This window comes from Coffea eugenioides, chromosome 1 (assembly GCF_003713205.1).
Source record: "Coffea eugenioides isolate CCC68of chromosome 1, Ceug_1.0, whole genome shotgun sequence".
NCBI classification, from domain to species: Eukaryota; Viridiplantae; Streptophyta; class Magnoliopsida; order Gentianales; family Rubiaceae; genus Coffea; species Coffea eugenioides.
Genome location: NC_040035.1, coordinates 26,112,362 through 26,132,394, shown reverse-complemented (window position 1 = coordinate 26,132,394; position 20,033 = coordinate 26,112,362). Strand labels below are relative to the sequence as shown.

The following is a 20,033-nucleotide window of genomic DNA, read 5'->3' as shown; positions in this document are numbered from 1 at the left end:
GTTCTTTTGTTTTTTCTTCTACGGTGGTCCAACTTAGGGGCTTGAAGCAGATACATTGACTGGGGAACCCATCTTGAGGCTGATATTGATGGAAATGGAGTTATGGACTATGGAGAGTTTGTAGCAGTGACGATACACTTGCAGAGGATGGAGAATGATGAGCACTTTCGTAGAGCGTTCATGTTTTTTTGACAAAGACGGATTTTTGGCTAATTTGGATATGGCAATTTTTGGTTGTTGTTTGGCCCCTTTTTATGGCTTATTTTTAGCTGTGTTTAAAGCTATATTTTTGCTGATTTTTTGTGCTCAATTTCTCAATTAGCAGGCTGATTTTTTGACATTTTTTTGGCTGCTGTTTTTCTTTCTTTCTTTTTTCTTTTTGGATAGCTCATTTGCTGGTTTCTTTTGCTTCTTAATGTAATTAGAGTTGAAGAGCATAATTACAGCTTGGCTTGACGATGAATTGCTGAAGACACAATTTATATTTGAAATTTATTGGTAACTAAAAATTTCAAATGTTGAACATTTAGATTTTTATATATTATATGTTTATGATTATATTAGTGGATAATTTGTACCTCTCAAATCAAGATTATGTGAAAATTGCTGTTATTATTCTTAAATTTTACCAAAAATATGCGGACAAAAATTCTATTTTTTTGCCTAAATTTCGAGAAAGTCAGCTGATTTCGAGCTCATCATGAGCCGAAAAATCGAGCAAAATTTGAGCTAATGTGGCGAGCTGCTTGCGAGCCAAAATCAAGCTAAGCTCGCGAGCTATAATCGAGTCGATCTCGAGTGCTCCTTTGTCTATATCGAGTCGAGCTTGAGCTTCATTTTTCGAGCTCGACGAACTCGAGCTCGAACTCGAGCTCGCATATAAATAAGCCTAACTCGACTCGATAAGTTCAAAACTCGACTCGACTCGGCTCGTTTGCACCCCTAACCACGGGCAGATATCTAGCAAATTCGGATCTTGGATTCGATTCGCTACTATCAAATCTAGCGGAAACTACGACAGCAACCGACTGAGGTGCTTTTGAAAGCTATGCAACACGCTACAGTACCTCTCCCTGAAGCAATAAATCTCACATAAACCGAGCTGCTGCTAAATAGTTGGAGCATAAATTTGGTCCCGGGTCCCGCGTTGCACGGTTCATCACCGTGCTTCAATTGCTTTTTTCCTTTTCATCAGCGGCGTTCGAGCATGAACACAAAGCTTGAACAATTTGCTGTTATTTGAGGGGTTGTGACAAATTGAATTCGGTAAGCAATCCTGATCCTCGATACCGACTGCACTTTCTTGTTTAAGTTCTATCTCTATTTGGATGCCTGGACAAGTTACCATAATGTACCAAAAATTTAGCAGTTCTGATAACTACAATCTGATGAAATTAGAGCTCTCTGTGTTAGGGTTCTCTCGATTTGTTCTTTTACTCATTACTTTCAAATTAATGTGAGTGGTTGTGTGGAAGAACACTTTGTAGATTTGTGAAATAAATTACTACCAAGCATACACTGGTCCTTTTCCCTAACCGCTGGATCTCTACTAAGCTTAGGTTCTGAGGAAGGGAGGACCTCCCCCTTTGCTTTCTTTATACATCGTTGCTTATTTTGATAGGACTTGAGCAGAATTGTAATCTATGTAGAAGATGTTTAAATCCTTTCCCTGCTCTGCTCGGCTCTGCTCGTGAATGACTTTAAGTTTGCTTTGCAGTATAAATATTTGGTTTCTTAATTTCCTTGCAACTCTTGTATTCTGATAAATACTCTACTCCCTGTTTTAGAATTATGGTTTCCTGATAATTGTCATCATGCTTGTTTGACTTGTGGGCTGAATTCCTATTACCTATTTTAGTACGTCAACAGGTAGGATTCGTTTGAATCGGCATTACTCTCTCCAGTTAGTACTCTCTCTATTTTATTGTTGATAGTCTTCACCGTATAACCAGGAAATAGTGCCCAGTTTGAATAGTCTTGTGTTAGTACTACTCCTTGTGAACCCCGGATGATGCTTGATTCATGAAGGTGGTTTGATTGGCCTAAAAAAAATATATACTCTCTATTGGTAGCCCTCAAATGACATTTACACATCTCAGTTGGCACCTTCTACGCATTGACTGATGCCTGCATTTCTGGCAATATGGAACCGTAACCCATCCTGCACTGAGGAGTGCTTTTTTTTTTTTACATGTTTTGTGGTCCTAAAGTTGGATTATACCCCAAGAAGGAGCATCTTTTTTGTCAGTTTCTTGCTAGAGCTGAGACAACATCCTCTGCTCTATTATAACCGATGTCGATGAGGAAAACATTTGTAGTAACAACACACAGTTCTTCTTCTGATAATGACTGACCTTGATGTTGAATTGGTTTAGGCAGGACTTTTGTCGAGTTGGGTACCTTTTGAGATTCTGGCTCTGGAATTGAAATTGTAAGGTCGTGATCCTTGCGAACGATTCTATGACTATCGTTCCTACACACTTTTATTGAACTTTATAATGCTTGACCAGATCAATGATACGTTGATATCAGGTTGTTGGAGGATGGCCATTGATGGCTGTTATCCAAGTAGGAGAGTGCTTCATTCCAGCGTAGAAACTTTGAGTAACTAATTGGGTCTTTGAATGTACAAATGCTATATCAAGTTTGGTTGTCTGTACTTTCATTACCCCAAGGTATTTTCTTTTCCATAGATAGGCTCTGTCCCTTTGATTTCCTAGACTTTTCTCTAAGCATCTGTCTTGTCTTCAAGTGCTTGTTTGGGTACTAAAATTAGTGCCTCGGGCGTGTTAACTATATATAACTACATTTACTTCCCCAATTATTTTATGGACTAAACGTATCATTTTACAGTAGCCAGATATCCCATATAGACCGGGGACGACAAATTTGTTTTTTGTATGTAAACCGTAGCTCAACACTAGAATCCCAGAAATATGTTCGATCTACTTCTTGTTTGCGTGCTGCCTTTGAATCTTGTTCTGTTCTTGGAATACCATCTTCACGTGTTTCTTTTTATGAGCTTGCTTATGCTCCTTCGAATTATTATGTATGTCACTTTTTCGCAGAGCTGAAACTACAAAGTTTTCGGGAAACAAATCTGTCGGACGTGTTAATGCCCACTAGAAAAAGGTTAAAATTAAGTTTAAGTCCAGGTAAACCACTGCTTTGCGACCTAACCATCCTTATCGATTTATCTTCCGTTTTTAATTTATGTAGTTAACTCTTGTTAAGTGGTTGTTCTGTTCCTTATTTCCTCAGCATCCCCATCAAGTGTGACTAGTTCGGTTAGTGCAAAGTCTTGTTGCGACTCAAACGACTTTCAAGAAAGCCTAATCAACTACTTTGAGGTGTGCCCATAAATTTGAAACCTGGCCTCTTATACGATCAAAATGAAAGCAACATTGCTGTTTCCTCTTTATTTTGCATCTGTGTAACCCTTTGACTTTCCTTTTCTTGTCCTGAATCATAGATGTCTGAAAAGAAGCACTGGGAAGACTGGGAAGAGGAGATGTACATCCGAACGTATGTTGAATGGCACAAAGATGGAAGGTGGGAGGCAACTCGGACCACCTTGGCAAATCACACTGCAATGGCTGCCTACTTGACCCAAGAATTGGGGGTTATTTGCACTGGCACTCAATCCCAGTCGAAGTTCTATCGTGTGGTCGACAAATGGAGACTTTTCACACACCTCCGAGGTGATTCTGCCAAGCCAGAGACGGGGATAGGATGGGACGAGGAACACAGATGCTTTGTAGCCGGAAAAGAGCAATGGGGATATTTGTGGAAGGTATGTTGTTCGACCTCTGCCTTCTACTATATTTGCAATTAAATTTGCACCTTTCTGGTTCGAAAGAGCTAAAACGAACCCAACTGGTTGTACACATTTTGGTTTAGTTGAAGTGAGTGTCCCATTTCTTCATTTTGTTCATATAAGAAAGGCTGTTGGTGTCCTGTCTGAATGGTTTTAGTGCCGGAATGTCACAGTTTTAGTGGAGAGTGTGTTTTTGCTTCGACATACACTGTGTCTCATTAGAAATACATTATTGGTCTTAAGCTTGGAGTGCTCTGTTATCACTTATTCAATCCAGTGTCACTTATTCAGTAGCCTGGACTTTATATAGCAAACAGTGGCATACACTAGATTCCTGAAACATTGTGGAGTGTTGTTTGCTTCTGTTAACCTTTCCTGGCATTTTAAATAAATTGTCTTATGTTTGCTGTCAATTCTGTTACGCTTTTGATCTGGCTTCTGTTAGCAAGAGTAATGGCTTCTGTTGGGTAGTGTTATGGTATTTTAATGAACTGTCTTTTCTTTGTTGTTTGTCTAATAGCTTGACAAAAGCTATGTGGAATTCCAGCACCCAAATAGTGCTGATTTGATGATCCTATGGGATGAGGTGATGGACGGCAAGCATGCCACAGGCACCCATGCTCAATCTTCGGCCCAATTCGTGGCACCCCAATTTGTGCCTCCTCGTATCCGTAGACGTAGGGGTGATTCGACCCTCAAAGGCAAAGGAGTTGCCTCTAGTTCTGTCATCAACCCAGCAGATTCTAAGGGCACATCGGACGATACTGGCAGCCCAATTATGCGTAATCCTGGCAAACGACCGTTGGGTAGTGCTCCACAAAGTTCTGAGAATGAAGGCTCTAGAGGAACCAAGTCCCGAAGGTCGGGTTCGGAGAACTACCAAGAGGCACTGAGCAACTTCAATAGATATTCTTCGATTGCATGTTCCGAAAGAGAATCGAAGGAGAAGTATTCAATTGAGGTTGCTAAGAAAGCAGTTTAGGACCTGAAGTTGGACGATACTGTACACATGTATGTCTTGAGAGAATTGTTGGATGGGGAGTTCCGGGCTTTATTTATTAGCTTCAGTGAGAGTGAGCGGATAACATGGATTAATTTGTTCATCGTGCCAAAGATCGTCGGCAAGTAGGGGACCTAAATCCCCTGGGAGTAACTTCAATAGATGTGTTTCTGCTGTGCCTCTGTTATTGCTAATTTCGGACAGTTGGTTTCCCTGTGTTTTTTCATTTTATATGTTGCTGTAACAAGTGGTGGAATTCTACGAAGCTTTGATCACCACATTCCTTGTGTGCCCATTTGTGTCATTTCGGATGACTGCATAGCTGGTTATGTACACTAAGTATACATTTACTAGTTTCAGTAGTATGTTTAAGCAAGATGCCATGACTTTTATTAAGAATGTGTTAAGAGCTATAAATTGGTTTAGTTACTTAAGCTTGAGTGAGCTATTTTATATAAATGTCTTAGCTGGATTCAACGTGCATGTGGCTGTATGTTGGATATCATCCACCTCCGGAATTAGTTGTTGGCTTCTGCCCAAGTTAACTTCCTCCAGTTCTAGTTTTTTATTTGCTGCTTGAGCCTCTCTAAACTTTTTAGATTTTGGAGGGACCATTCTTATTATTTATTTGCATGTGATTGTAGTTCTCACCGCCAAGCTACATTTAGTTATTCCATGGTCTAGTTCGAAAGGAGAGCAGTTCATATTAGGCTTAGTACATGTCATGGACCGAGCTTTTCACTTGGCTACCGCAATTTCTGTCTGTTCCCCTTTTGAAGCTATTGAAAGTTGTTTTTTTAACGTGCGATTTGATACAGTAGTGTAATTAAAATAAAAAGTAGTGTGTGTTTTCAGTTGTTATTTAAATTCTTTTACAGGAATTTGTCTTTATAATTAAGAGTTACTTAATTATATATGGATTGGTTTAATGTAAAACCGCATTTCAATTGTACAATTGCAATTCTCATTTGTAATTGTTTTCTAGTATTTGAGTAGCTCGTAATGAACCGAGCTTCCATCATCAACTACATGACATAAAGCAGATTAAGAGACATGTTTTGCAAAAAAACTAAAAATAACAGTTTGTAGTAATAAGCAAATTTCCAGTTTGCAAAATAACCTCAAATTCCTTCCACCGAAACTTGAATAACAGGTCATTTCACGGCTCTATAAACTGCCGGCAAATAAATCCCGGGAAATTAAACCCCGGGAAAATTAAAGTACTATAAATTATATATTTTGCAACCCAAATAAAAATTTGTGGAAAAAAAATGTACAATTACCAAAATTAATTACCAGTATACATCAGTTGAAATTAAATTCAATTATAAATGTTAGGCTCAAAAACTTAATCATTAACTACCAAATTAACTGAAATATTTTGATTACGGAAATTGCAAATTACTTTGGATATCATTTTTCTCATTAATGTTTGACATAAAAACTAAAATTAGCCTTTCATTTAATTGCTGAAAGAAACCTTTGAATAACAATCGCGGGTTTGTGAAAACCGAATAAAAAACATTCCATTAGTTGATCAGCTTGGTCCAAAGAAGCAAAACAAGTAACTATTCCATTATCAGGAGGCCTTATCAAGCACCTTGTAATGCACGGATTTCATGCATGAATGAATTCATTTGCAAACTAGAACGCAGTCCTACAATAATGGTCTGTTGGAATAATTAGAGAAAGCCACGAAGAAGAGGTTGCTTCATGCAGCATTACCGGATGCTGCTTGGAAAGAAAAGTCACGCGTGCTATCTCAACATCTCCTCATACACACATAATCCAAAATAAAAAAAGCACTCTGCTTGAGTCCTACAACAAGCATATAGGCTTCTGTCTGTCAACAAAGTGGGATCAGAGCAGCGGACGTTTGTTGGCAATTTCACAGTAGGATCATTTTACCACATGCATGTATATTCGACAACCTTTGTCTCAAATCACCGAAAGTGAGCAGGCCTACTACCATGCCTGCAATGCTTTTCGCTTTTGGAAATAATTAGAGCAAATATACAGCAGATTCCAAGGAAGGCATAGTATGAACAGATTAGGCATCTCTTTCTCTCTGTTACACATGGGAAACTAGTACAACTTCACAGGGGACGACAAATTTCTATGCAGGCCTTCGACTAGAGCTTCCAACCTACTAACTCAACCCTATATATGTACCCTAACATCAGACCTGATTCATACCAGCTTGAGTTCGCAACATCTCCTGCAATACTTTAGAAGGCCATCCAAGTTTCTTATTTTCCAAAAGAAGTGCAACCCCATTCTGCATCACCGTTACTGAAACCACATCTCGCGTGGGTTTATCAGCTTTTCCCTTCCCTAGCAAACAAGGGACTACTGCCACTTCAGCTAACGTAAAGCCCTGTCGTGGGTTAACGCTCTCCCTCCCATCGGCCGGCCTTCGGTTTTTTCTTGCATTCAAAGCCTCTATTTCCACATTGCTCCACAAAGTTCTGATTTCACGCTGCATTTTAATTAAGTAATAACACACTTTATTATACGATTGCAGGATTTTAGCTACTTTTCGTGCATGGCAAACTTCAATCCGTACTTCGCTTCCTCCTCTTCTGGCTCACGCTCTGAAGAAGACGAAGAGGCTATTCTCAATGCTGCAGCTATGATACTTTTTTCGCCAGAAGCCGAACGTTACGATGGACCTCTAATTAAAATACCTTGCCGCAATTCTGACATGCCTGGTTGGAAGTGGGTTCAAGAGCTAATAACAGGTCATCCACTACGTATTTTGGAGAATTGCCGAATCACAGTAGACAATTTCATGCGGCTTTGTGATGTTCTGGTAGGCAATAACTACGTACCTCAGAATCCACACAAGCATGTCTCGATTGAGGAATCGCTAGCCATGACTTTAGTTATGCTAAGTCACAGCACGCGAACTCGTGTAGTAGCTGAAAGATTTCAACATTCAACGGAAACCATTCATAGAAATGTAGCAGAAGTGCTGTTGGGGTTATGTCGATTTGCACAAAGGATTATTAAACCAAAACAAAGTGACGAAGTACATCCAAAAATAAGATATAGCACCAAGTATTATCCTTGGTTCAAGGTATTCTCTATTTTCCATGTGCTATAACTTTAAATTGAATTCTACTATTGGAAATACTGAAAGGGAGATTTTCTGGTCTTCCAAATTTATTGTTATAGCCAAACTCCACAAATAAATTCATCAATCAGTTACCCACATTTCTTCACCACCCATTGATTGAGGTAAAGCACGGACTCAAATGCAAAAACTCCCATTTGTGTCTCATGGTCCAACCAGATGTCAAAAGCTTTGAGATGATTCAAGGCATTTTTTTAAATAGTCAGCCGAATCAATTCATTTGCCGTATTAAGGCATATTATAATGCATTTTTTTTATCTCAAATTTATGATCCTCTGTGAAATAAATGCAGGATTGTGTGGGTGCTTTGGACGGAACACATATCCCTGCTACAGTTCCGGCACACGAGCAGATGGCCTACACAAATAGGCATGGGACTCAAAGCCAGAATGTGTTAGCTGTATGTGACCATGATATGCGGTTCATATATGTCTATGCCGGATGGGAAGGCAGCGCACACGATGCACGTGTCCTAGAACATGCAATGAGAATGCACACCGATTTTCCATTTCCCCCCCAAGGTTATAAAAAATTTGATTTGTATTAATATGCCTCACATAAATATTTTAGGAAGGGTAGCTATTCAAGGTTCCCTGATCTCCTAAACTTCTTAATTTGGAAGCAGGTAAGTTCTACCTCGTTGACGCGGCTTATAAGATGGTGCCCGGTTTTTTAGCACCGTTCAAGGGAGGACGTAACGTAAGGGTTGGACAAGGACGTGGTCGAGGACAAGGGCCGAAAGAACTGTTTAATACTCGTCACTCTCAACTTCGTAATGTAATTGAACGATCCTTCGGTGTTCTAAAACAACGTTTTGCCTATTTAAGGGGTCCGGTTCCGTATTCATATATGCAAACGCAAATCAATGTCGTTATTGCATGTTGCGCACTACATAATTTTCTTAGGGAAACTCAGCCTTCAGATGATCACTTCATGATGTACGAGCAAGAGGACATGCAATTCGAAGGCGAATGTGGAGCTCCTCCATATCCACAAATTCAACCATTGACGTCCCCGCAAGAAATAGAAGAATGGAAGGGAATGAGAGAAGAAATGGCTAATCAAATGCATGCCGCGTCACGAAGGCGGAGACAGTAGGTGAATGAGAATAAAAAAAATCTAATACCCACAGAGGTATTAGACGATGTGAGGGCCAAGGGTGGAGAAATATTCAATAGTGAGGCTTACTGTAGCAATAAACTGATGCCTGCGTTTCGTTGTTAACTCTCTGTAATCAAATGGTGGTTCTTAGTACAAGTACTATGCAGTTGCTTATATTAAATGGAGAAGCTTGTTTGCAATAAATTGCGCTCCTCCTATGCTTTCCGATGAATTTTGCATAACTTATATCGGACTTTTATTTGCATGAAGTGTTCCAGAAGTCCTGGGCAATAAGAGATGCCCACCCTAAGCAGCAAAGTTGGAAGTGTTTGATTTTATGACTTTAAATCCCCTTTTGCATGGCTTAGTTCTCCCTGAAGGAGTAGTGGGCCCCGAATGTATGTTTTAGGAATCCCAGATTTCAGCATGGTCTTCAAAGTTACCAAGCACCCGTGGTTGTCCTAACTGATGAATAGCCAGCAAAGTTTTATCCTTACATCTACGTGGCAGTCGGGTTTCCTTCCATTATCGTCAGAGTAAATTGCCATGTCAGCAAGTAGCACCATTGACTTCTTTGAATAGGATGATTTCATGGTCCAAACATTATTTCAGCTATGTCTCATTATTTGAGGAAAAGGTCAATATTATTTGAAATATTATTCCAAATATCACCTATCCAAACTACCCCAATGATGTTTTGGTCTACATACCAAATGTATTAGGGACAGGAAAAGTTAAGATCAGAGTTCTTCTCTTTAGGGTAATATAAGTTTAATTAATTCTTTTGTATGTCAAAAAGTTTCTTTCACTAGTTTTACGTTTTCCTTTTTTTCTTTTTCTTTTAATAATTTTTACCTAAAACAGACATGCAGAGATATTTTTGAATAAGATTTTTTTCCGAAATAGTTGAAAAATATTTTTCAATTTCGTCCAACTAGTTTTCCATTGCCATAAACCTTCCAAGTACAATTTAGCTGGCGATGATGCAGGTAAAACTAAATTAGTAATAAATTGGTACGGAATACTAGTAAATTTTTGTTAGAAGTTTGGATCAATTAATCTTTACGTTTGTGTTAACATTCCTCCTTCTTTATTTTTTTTTTCATTTTTATCTGAAGCACAATTACAGTTTGCACTTAATAAGTACAATTTCTCTAAGAGAGCTACTTCTCTTTGTCAAAAGCCTGTTAATAGTAGCATGCAAGTCTCTGGAACTGTTATACAATCAATTGAGCTCCACCTCAAAATGAATGCAGCTTAAGGGAGATGATCAGTTGGCTTTGTCTTATTTACCTTGAAGGCACTTTTAAGAGCTTGGACCTTATCTTTGGCAATCAATTGTAATTTGTTGCTAATGCCTATTCAGGATATTTCAATCACTTCTAAGGAGCTTTTAGTCCTGCATCACAATTCAGAACTCTCTCAAAAAATGCTTAAAAGAAAAGGTCCCCAACTGATGGAATTGGAAATTTGGAATTGATGGCACCAAATGAATTACCAAAATTATTTCAAACTTGACTTGAAGAAACTCTGTCAAGTGCATTCAGAACTGGCTGTTTGTTTCCATAATTCTAGTCAACTGAATTAATTCCTAAAATAGTCAGAACAAATTTTCCACATTGATACAGATATTGACCAGACCAAAACAAAAGCAACATAATCCATTTTAGTCACAAATTTCACAATATGTGCGTTGATTTACATCTTTTTTCGAACACGATAAATTTTATTTTATACCAAAGAAAAAGAGTAGATCCAAAGAGATCAAGGAAGAAATTGAACCGCTACCGAATCAAACGGTGCCTTTCCAACAGATCGTGGACAAGAATGCAAATCAAGGATTTACATACAATAGTACCATGAATACCTGCACGTGCTTTGATTGATGTCCACAGCTGCTAGACAGGGAAGAGAGGGTTAGGATATGAGCGGATAAATGACCACAAGGCTTCAGAAATTGACCAAAAAATAAAAAATAAAAAATAAATGGACATTATGATCCACATCATAATTGTACATGTATATCTTTATTGTTCTTCATGTCAGATATTCAAAATTTGACTCAGTAACATACAAACTCTAATCTAGCCAACAGCTACAGATTTGTCTATGCACAGACGCGGTCTATTCCTTGTCTACAAAACTGGGGTTGGTACAGCAAAGAATGCTATTGTTCTCTAACTCGCATTGACCAGATTACCGGCGCAATGAACAGAAAAATAGGTGCTTTCTACCAAACCAAAAGAAAAAAGGAAAGTATAAGCGACAGTGAACTCTGAACTACCAACAGTCAGGCACAATTCTTGGCTGTAAATGTGTCCAAATTGGTGTAAGAAGGTTATCCGTTCTGCTCCACGAGTTGTGAGACGCTTATCCATTCTACTCCATGTGTGAATCATCAGTAATTAATTCGATGCAGCACTATCGCTCTGTAAATACCTATATCACTTCCCTAACGAATGTGTTAGTTGCCCCTAACTACTTCTCAAGGAGTAGTGCATAATTTTCTGAAAGTCTCTTGGCCCACTGACTCTCATTTGGTAACCACGATACCGTGTATCCAAGCATGGCACACCATCTCAAGTGCAATAGGGCGAAATGGATATCATCCATAGAGATTTTAGAAAGGTCTATTATCAGCGCTTCCATGTCTTCAGCAACAATTAGATTTTCAAATTCAGCCCTTTTTCCTTCAAGAATGTCATCATCCTCGGAAATCATTCGCATACTCATCACGAGCAATGCTTCCATTGCAGTGCTGTAGAAACCTTGGTCAACATATGCAGAGAAAACATAATGACAGGTTGATGGATCAGGTTGGATCTTCTCTCGGTGCATCTGCTCAACAATAAGCTCAATCACATCAATTTTTCCCTGCAAAGAGGCAGTGAACTGATAAACATCCATCCAACTTAACAAAAGCACAAAGACAATAGCTCAGCAGAATTTCTTTTTATTTTTAATTTTAATTTTGGGGGTAAGGAAACAACATAATTAATTATCCATAAACGGATGGAAACATTGCACAAAGGCAACTTGGAATAGTACCCTCCACACCACCAAAGGGGAGGCATGCCATTGAGAGCATCATGACAAAATTGCGACACACTGTGCTCCTTATGTTTCTCCTAAAAACTTTTTCAATCACAAATTATGCAAAACATGAACTGCCATGAACTTTGTATAGAATGATTTACAGAAAGGAAACTAAAGCTTGTAAGTTGTGGACTCAAGGTCAGTCCTAGACCATTTTGTACTAAAAGTTTAAGCAGAGTCTACAGATTCAGAAATAGGACATGCAGTATATCCAGATTCCCCAACCTAGCCACGCCTCAAAGGAATCAGGGATAGTAGGGGTAACAAGAAAATCGGGAAATGAAAAAGGTATGGAAAACACCTGCATCACACAATTGGTCCCATTACAATGGAAAACCATGCAGCCAAAGATGTTAATACAACACATTCTGTTGCCAATCCACTTTTTAATATTTTCGAGTGTGATAGTGATTAGATAATCACCAGATCATAGTTTAATTAAATCAATTACCTTTTGACATGCTTCTTGAAGAAGAGTGTTGTATAACAGCACATCTGGTTGGACTTTGTCCAGCTTCCCCTGATTAAGCAACTTCAGTGCCTCGTTAAAGTCATCAAGTCCCAGCAAAGTCTGAGGAAAATTAAAACATCATAAGGTTAAGCTACACAGAGACCTCCGCGCTTCCAAAAAAATAAGGCTACTTAATATCTAGCTTGACACCAGTAGCCACTAACAAAGTGCATCTAAGCAGAATAAAAGGAGAACAAAAAAGGGTTCTTTGAGTCATATTAAGAAGATACTTAAACCTGTATCAACAACTTTTTAACCTACTCTCTATACGAACAAATACCAAGTGAACTGACGTACCTTAATGAGACTAGTGTAAGTAACAGTCTCTGGATAAAAACCATCACGAATCATCATCGAAACCAGGGCATAAGCAGATCTAGCACTTTTCATAGTGCTGCAACAATTGATCATGATAGCATACGTAACAGCATCTGATGAAATTCCTCTCGATTTCATTATTTTGAATGTTTCCACAGCCATATGTGTCTAAATAAAATTTAAAAAAAAAAAAATCAAACATCAATTTAAAGGTCAAATGAATATGTTTATAGGTTATCAGTCTCAAAAATGTCAGGATTTCAAAGAAAATTCCATCTATTGAGTCAATTTATAGAGAAATATGAGACATCTATGTCATGAAAAGATCTATTCATTTACGAGCAAACAAAAGCGTGCTAAGGTAAAACATGTAAGATCTAAATCAAACAATTTTGAGTGCTCACCTCTTTAGCCTGGACAAGTGAATGCAAAACTACATTATAGACAGGCGTTCCCAGCAAAGCATATAAGCTAGAAGATGGTCTTTCTGCATCATGCAGATACTGAGTAAGCTCCTTTATCATACCCTCCATTCCAAGTGCTCTTAGCTGCAGAAAATCAATGAAAGGAGCAAATCTACAAAGTTAGAGCAAAAAGATACAATTCTTAAACACTTGAGCTCACAGGCCAAAAGCAGTCTGTTGTCCTTCTTTACCTAAACAAGCCTAGTTGGGTGTTACCTCATTTTTATAAGTTGGAAAGTACTTAAACGTGATAAATAATGTCTGCCAACGTATTACAAAACACCCAACACACTTCATGAAGACCGTCAAATATGGAAGATCAATTTTTAAATCATGAAATTCATTCCGAACCTATTTTTAGTTAAAAAAGTACATCAGAGGCAAAGCTTACCAAATTCTTCAGTGATACATGACTATGTTGAATGCCATTCTTCATCATATCTATTTCTATAGCATTTATCCGTCTAGCAACATCCACATGTGACAACATATTGCCCTCTTCATAAGGTTCATTCACATTACCAAACAATGAAAACAGCAGCTCATAAGTCCTGACATCAGGCTGGATATTCAATTTTTTCATTTTAGCTAACATTCGAACAGCACGTTCAGGTCGATCCTACACATAGAATTACACAGAAGCATTAAATGGGAGGATCTATCAACAGTATAGGCTTTTAGCAGTCAACTCCAAACAAGTACATGTATCAAGATTATGGGAATCTGCATGAATTAAGCATAACTCAATGTTTTCTAGTAAGTTTCTTGATGCTCAACAAGAAACTGGTGGAGTACATAGAGCCATCTTAAAGGAGTAGCAATATCACTACTAGGAAAATGTGGCACACTATGTACATAGAATTTAAGGGACACCAAGACAAAAATAATTTATCAACATGTGGTAAATTAGGCAAAAACCAATTCAATATAATTTGATACTACAATTGTTCTTTCAAAACCATATTCAATCACTAGCAAGCACGATCTTATTTACTCACTGACCAGAACATCACATGCTTCAAAAAAGGCATTATAAGGATAAGGACTTGGAGTTTTTGATATTTTATCCAGGAAGGACTCAGCCAAATCTAGTCGTAAACCTTTGCTGCAACCAACAGAAATAGCTGCAAGAGTAGAATCATAAGGCTTCAAATTTTTCTGTTGCATAACTTCTAGCTGCAAAACGATTAGATACACACTATTTAAGTCAGAAAACAAGAAAATGGAAGTAAGAGTTGCATAAACAATTGTACGTTGAAAAGTATAGAACAAAATGAATGACATACTTGGCAAAACTACAGATTATAAAATATCAGGGCACATTTATGTGGGAGAGAGAGAGAGAGAGAAATGAGGTTTTTCCCTCTTCATGAACATTTTTGTTTTGAAAGAATCTTCAAAATATGTTCCTGCATAAATTTTCATATCTTACCACTTGCATGCCATCATAAAAACCTCTTGCTTGCACAACTGCTCTTAAGAAGCCGTCATATGTGCCAGAAGATGGTTCCAAACCAAGATTTTGCATCTACAACAAATAGAAAAGTCAAGTCAACTGAATGATACTAAACAAGAATTGATCCACAGAAATGGGGGAACCAAAAATGTGCATGCAAATTAGTTAAAGTTTCACATTTTTACACCCTGAGTCTGTCTGGTGACATGGAAAGTTAGCTACTCAAAAAAGGACTTGATGTTTAGAATACCTCAAACATGGGAAGACAGCTAAAGTAAGATGTTTTTCATTACCTGTGAAATCAACCGCTCTGCTAATGTACAGTTTTGCATGTCTGCACACGCATGTATCACATCACTGAAAGACCACCTAAGTAGCTTCATAACAGGAAGCTCTACATGTTTTACTGGCCTACTTGTGCTGACCCTGCTAGCTCCATGACTTTCCACACCAAAATTGAATTCAAACCCAAGCTTGCCAGGGTTTGTAACACTCCTGTCCACATTTTCAGGTACAGAAGGTACAATACCATTGTCTTTGGTACAATTCTTGAGGCTCAAGTGACCATTCAATGGAATTGGTATGTCAAATCTTGAATCAGATAACTTTCCTTCAGCAGTCTTAAAGATGACAGAGTTTCCTCGGAAAGCCATATGCACCATGTACTGTAAGGTCACATAGGCAGATTCCAAGTCTCTCAACCTTGTGAAGGACCATATGAACTTTCGTAGAGAAATGATATTTAGACTATAGTATTTGATGCTCTCCTTCCATATCTCATGCACTGCAGGCAGATTTTGATGTAAAACTGCAAGCTGAAAGAATGGATTTAGAAGACAGGTACCTAGATGAATAATCACAAGTATAAATATCAAGCCAATAGTCACTCAATGGTGACAGGGTAAAAGGTTAGAAAGAACAACCAATACCATTAAAAGACTAGATGGATCAAGACCAATTGGAGAACTGAAAATGTTTTTAATGCTTTCACTAGTGTCCTTAAATTATTTGTCTAGATCCAATACATGCACTCCAACTACATTGTGAGCATCATCTTATTGCCTAGCACCACAGGTTTTAAGAGAAACAACCATAATCTGAGCAATAACCAACAGTGGTGGCATAGCAACAGCTAGTTATATTTCTCCTGAGAGGAGGGAAATGGTTTAAAGTTAAAGCACATAAACTAGAAACCACAAAAACTGCTTTTGAGATCAGAAATTACTACAATATAACACTCATGCTTCAGTAGGAGCGTGCGTGCTTTACTGGAAAATAAAGTAAGCCAAGGCAGGTTCCACGTAACTAGTAGTTTTACTTTCAGCCCATATTTCCTTTTTTTAAAAGACAATAGGGAACCTATAAATGAATGACATTTGTTAATCACACTTTGCCATGCCAATCAGAAGGTGGAACTGGGAATTGGACATGATTAAAACAAGAAAACTGACATATAACATCTTTTCACACACCTTGAGAAGCAGAGCGTATGTTATTTCATTGTTGCCCACTGTCTGGTGTTCCATCAATTCTAAGCAGTTGTTAGCATAGTTTACACTTTCATTTTGAACACAAGCACTGAGGAAACTGTTGTACAGGGGCAAAAGCGGATACATAGCAGGATTTTCTCGCAGCAAGCCCATCAAGTTGAATGCCTGATTGAGAATATAAAGATAAAGATAAGAACTTTTATTAGCAGAAATCAACTGTTCTGAAAGTTAATTCCCAAATGAGCCACTAAAAATATAGGGACTGCTAGTAAACTTTATATAATATCCAAACAACTAAAATCAATGATCCACAAAAATATTCTTCAGACTAGGCAAACCATCATCCAGCTTAACTACACCAATGAATAGCAAACAGACTAGGTGAACCATCAACCAGCTTAACTACACCAATGAATAGCAATCTAAAGTTTAAATACACACTTCCTCAGAACATTGACATGTTTTATAAAAGGAGAAAGTTTGAACTACACTACCATTATACTTATACGGAACTTGGTCATATATCTGAAATAGAAATTAATCATATGCTGTGCCCTTGAGTAGCACTACCCAAGGAACCAAAGGCATTTATTGGCACCCAAATCAGGAGTATATTGGTTTTCAACAGCTTTCTCTTTGAAGCATATGACATGACATCTTCTTCAGAAACTTGCCATTGTTATCTAAAAATAAAGCCAAGAGTGCAGCAGTGGACCAAACCACAGGTTTATGTGAAAAAAATGGTATATTAGGATTTATTAGCTTGTTTGACTCCAATGTATGGGATGCAAGCTCTTTACTGCTAAACATCCATGTGAATCACATTTATTCCCAGGATTAGAATGAGAAGGAATACACTACATAACTCATGAGAGGAAACCAATCTTTACATGACCATAAAAGTACTATCACGATCAAGAGCAATACCTCTTTCAGATAACCTCCCTTGCAAAGTGCTCGAACGGTATAAAAGTAGCATTTGCCACCTGCATAAATTTCCTTTTCCTCCATCACTTTCCACGTTTCCAAGGCAAACTGCAGGTAGTGAAAGCAACCACTCAGTCACGTGAAACAAATATTCTAAAATAATACAGATGATCTGCCACATAAAGATCAAATGGGAATCCCTACTTCCTTAAGATGTAGCAGTTCAAGAATACAATGTGCAGGAGTAGGAGGTGGACAGCTGAACAAGAATCATCTTCTCTGCTACTTAGTGCTGTTATATGGTGCATGCTCCATGTTCAAATTATGTCCATCATCCTGATATAAGAACTTGTGCTTCTAAGTGCACAACATGAATCACTTATAGCTCTTATATTTCTACTGCTGCTTTTGAGCCTTTTCAGATAAATGCACAAATGGTACTGCTATTCGTATCCAACTTAAGGCTGAATTGTATTTCACAGTCCAATACCAACAGATTGTAGTTCAACAGCTTAATTTCTAATTTCAAGTACCTACACTAATGCTTAAAGCAATTTAACTTACATTTAGAGAATATATTCCAAAGTATGATTACTTCAGAAAAACAGCAAACAAGCCAGTAGAGAAAAGAAATATTGATCTCAAGCATACCAGTGGATCAGGCAATCTAGCACAATACTGAAGAACTAAAAGAAAATCATTGGCTTTCAATGTTTCGACAGTCCGCACAAGCTCTGACAGCAAACTAGAAGCTTTACTCCTCTCTCCCAAGCAAAGTGCATCAACAATTTGCTCCTGAAAGGATTTTGTAGTTGAATCTGTCCAGTGTATTAAACCTATAATGGTACCACCAAATCATCAACCTTCCCACAAATTCATCAATTTTCTTAATAAAACTTTTTACATTAAAATAGACAAACATACATAAAAACTTTATGCAGTTTTTAAGAGATATAGAATGACATGATAGATACCATTAGAAGCTGTCAAAGTACACAATGCTTCAACTCTGCTAGGTCCAACCATTCGCCCCTATACAAAAAAATTTTCACCAACTTATGCTCCAATTTCCCAAAAGCTAGTATTACTCAATCAATAACTAAAGTTGACAAATCAATCTTTCTAATTTTTCTATTTCATTTCATCAGCAAAACAACAAATTGGAAAGAGTTCAAGTAAATGAGCCTACAAGTAGAGAGGGGGGCTTTAGCCGCAAAATCGAGCTCGCAAGCCATTGTAACCGAGCTCTACATCTGGTTCAAACACCAAATTCAGCCATGTTATCAACATTTTGGATTTGCATTTTCATCCTTGTCAAAACAATTAATCTAATCCTATAAAATCGATCAACCTATTCACAACAACAACAATAGTAATCATAATTATATCAATTAGTAGGATTAACCAGAACTGAACTTACAAAATATGGCGCATTAGTGAAAGTTGAGGAGATTATAAAACCCTGGGGAAGGGTTTAACGTAAAAATATTACAGTGAAATGAGCTTCCGGAAATATCACAGACTCCTTTTACCGGTCGTCGGAGATCCACAGATGATGTACTATGGAATTTTCTGATAAGGTTCCGGTGGCGACTCCGGCGAACCGGTCTGTTCAGTATTCCGTCGACTCAGCTCAGAGCCGGGGACTTGGAATTCGTTTCTCCGTTTCCTTTTCTGTTTATTGGGTGGGCCGTATGAGCTGCTCGATTGGACAGTTGATGAATTTCACTGCTGCTACAGCACTTTTGTATGGGCTCTGCGCCGCCCAATGAATTTCACTACAACAACACTTTTGTATGGGCTCAGCCCGATGAATTTCAGGAATTAGGCTTCTTTTATTGCTGTAGCCGGCAAACCGAATAGCCCAAGCAAGTGTTTTGCCAGTCCTACCAAATTTGTTTGTTTATTTTATTTTATTTTTGTTTGTTTGCTACTAGTTTTCTCCCTCCCCTTCTGCTTTGGTGCCTCATCTCACCTTTTATTTACTTATTTATTTTGTATAGGTAGACTGTGATGATTATAAAAGAAAGAAAATTAATTGCATATTGGTGTGAGGACATATGGGCCAAAAAATTTATTAGTTTCTTTCTTCTTTATCAAAATTTTAAATTACTAATTTGCTTATTCCTTTCCTCCTCTTCTATATATAAGCACTAGAGTTTCGGAAAATACCAACGTTTAGATAAAGTCATATTATATTTGTTTGGCCTTCGAGTTCTTGTTGCAGCAATTTTGATAGGAGCAAGTCTGTTGTTACCTGTGCAGCAATTCAAGGATGGTGTTTGTTTGAAGTTGGGTAAATTTTGTGAACATATAGGAGTTCACCACAGGACTAATCAAATATCTAGTGAACTGAGAATTATTCGAAGGTGATGCCGTTTGTAAACCATCATTTATCATGCAGCTAAGCTGTATCACTGAACCCACAAAATCTAGAGTAACGTCAAGCCATATATTTTGCCATTGATGGCTGCTGTAGTATCCAAAGAATTCTCTCGACTTTGTTGGACAAACTTCTTATCACCAGTCTGGTAAAATGCAATTCGGTCAGGGATGCCAATTAAGAGAATACTGCAATTGGGGTCACTTGGGGGTTTAGATAACAAGGCAGTTGTAACATATTCAAAAGATTCAAGTGGCAGAAGTTGAATATTTTTCATAGAAATAGGATTGAAAATTTTCCATAGAAACAGGATTGAAAAGATAACAATCATCTA

At 37.9% G+C, this 20,033-nt stretch overlaps 1 protein-coding gene across 3 annotated transcripts in view; it reads right to left on the bottom strand.

Moving 5' to 3' along the window:
- Positions 1-19,057, bottom strand: part of LOC113782938 (pentatricopeptide repeat-containing protein At1g76280) — a 22,112-nt gene extending 3,055 nt beyond the window's left edge. The window contains exons 1-14 of one of the 3 annotated variants that reach the window (XM_027328922.1): positions 18,737-19,056; positions 18,506-18,569; positions 18,291-18,348; positions 17,968-18,152; positions 17,317-17,424; positions 16,372-16,554; positions 15,193-15,714; positions 14,876-14,971; positions 14,446-14,619; positions 13,835-14,062; positions 13,384-13,527; positions 12,959-13,147; positions 12,602-12,721; positions 11,066-11,928 (exon numbers count right to left, since the gene is read on the bottom strand). In XM_027328922.1, coding sequence (XP_027184723.1) covers positions 11,533-11,928; positions 12,602-12,721; positions 12,959-13,147; positions 13,384-13,527; positions 13,835-14,062; positions 14,446-14,619; positions 14,876-14,971; positions 15,193-15,714; positions 16,372-16,554; positions 17,317-17,424; positions 17,968-18,152; positions 18,291-18,348; positions 18,506-18,569; positions 18,737-18,750 — 2,481 coding nt within the window. In that variant the 5' untranslated portion in view covers positions 18,751-19,056 and the 3' untranslated portion in view covers positions 11,066-11,532. Of the gene's footprint in view, positions 1-11,065; positions 11,929-12,601; positions 12,722-12,958; positions 13,148-13,383; positions 13,528-13,834; positions 14,063-14,445; positions 14,620-14,875; positions 14,972-15,192; positions 15,715-16,371; positions 16,555-17,316; positions 17,425-17,967; positions 18,153-18,290; positions 18,349-18,505; positions 18,570-18,736 lie in introns of those variants that run through there. The other 2 variants (XM_027328936.1, XM_027328929.1) reach the window with 2 other exon arrangements.
- Between the last annotated feature and the right edge of the window lie 976 nt (positions 19,058-20,033).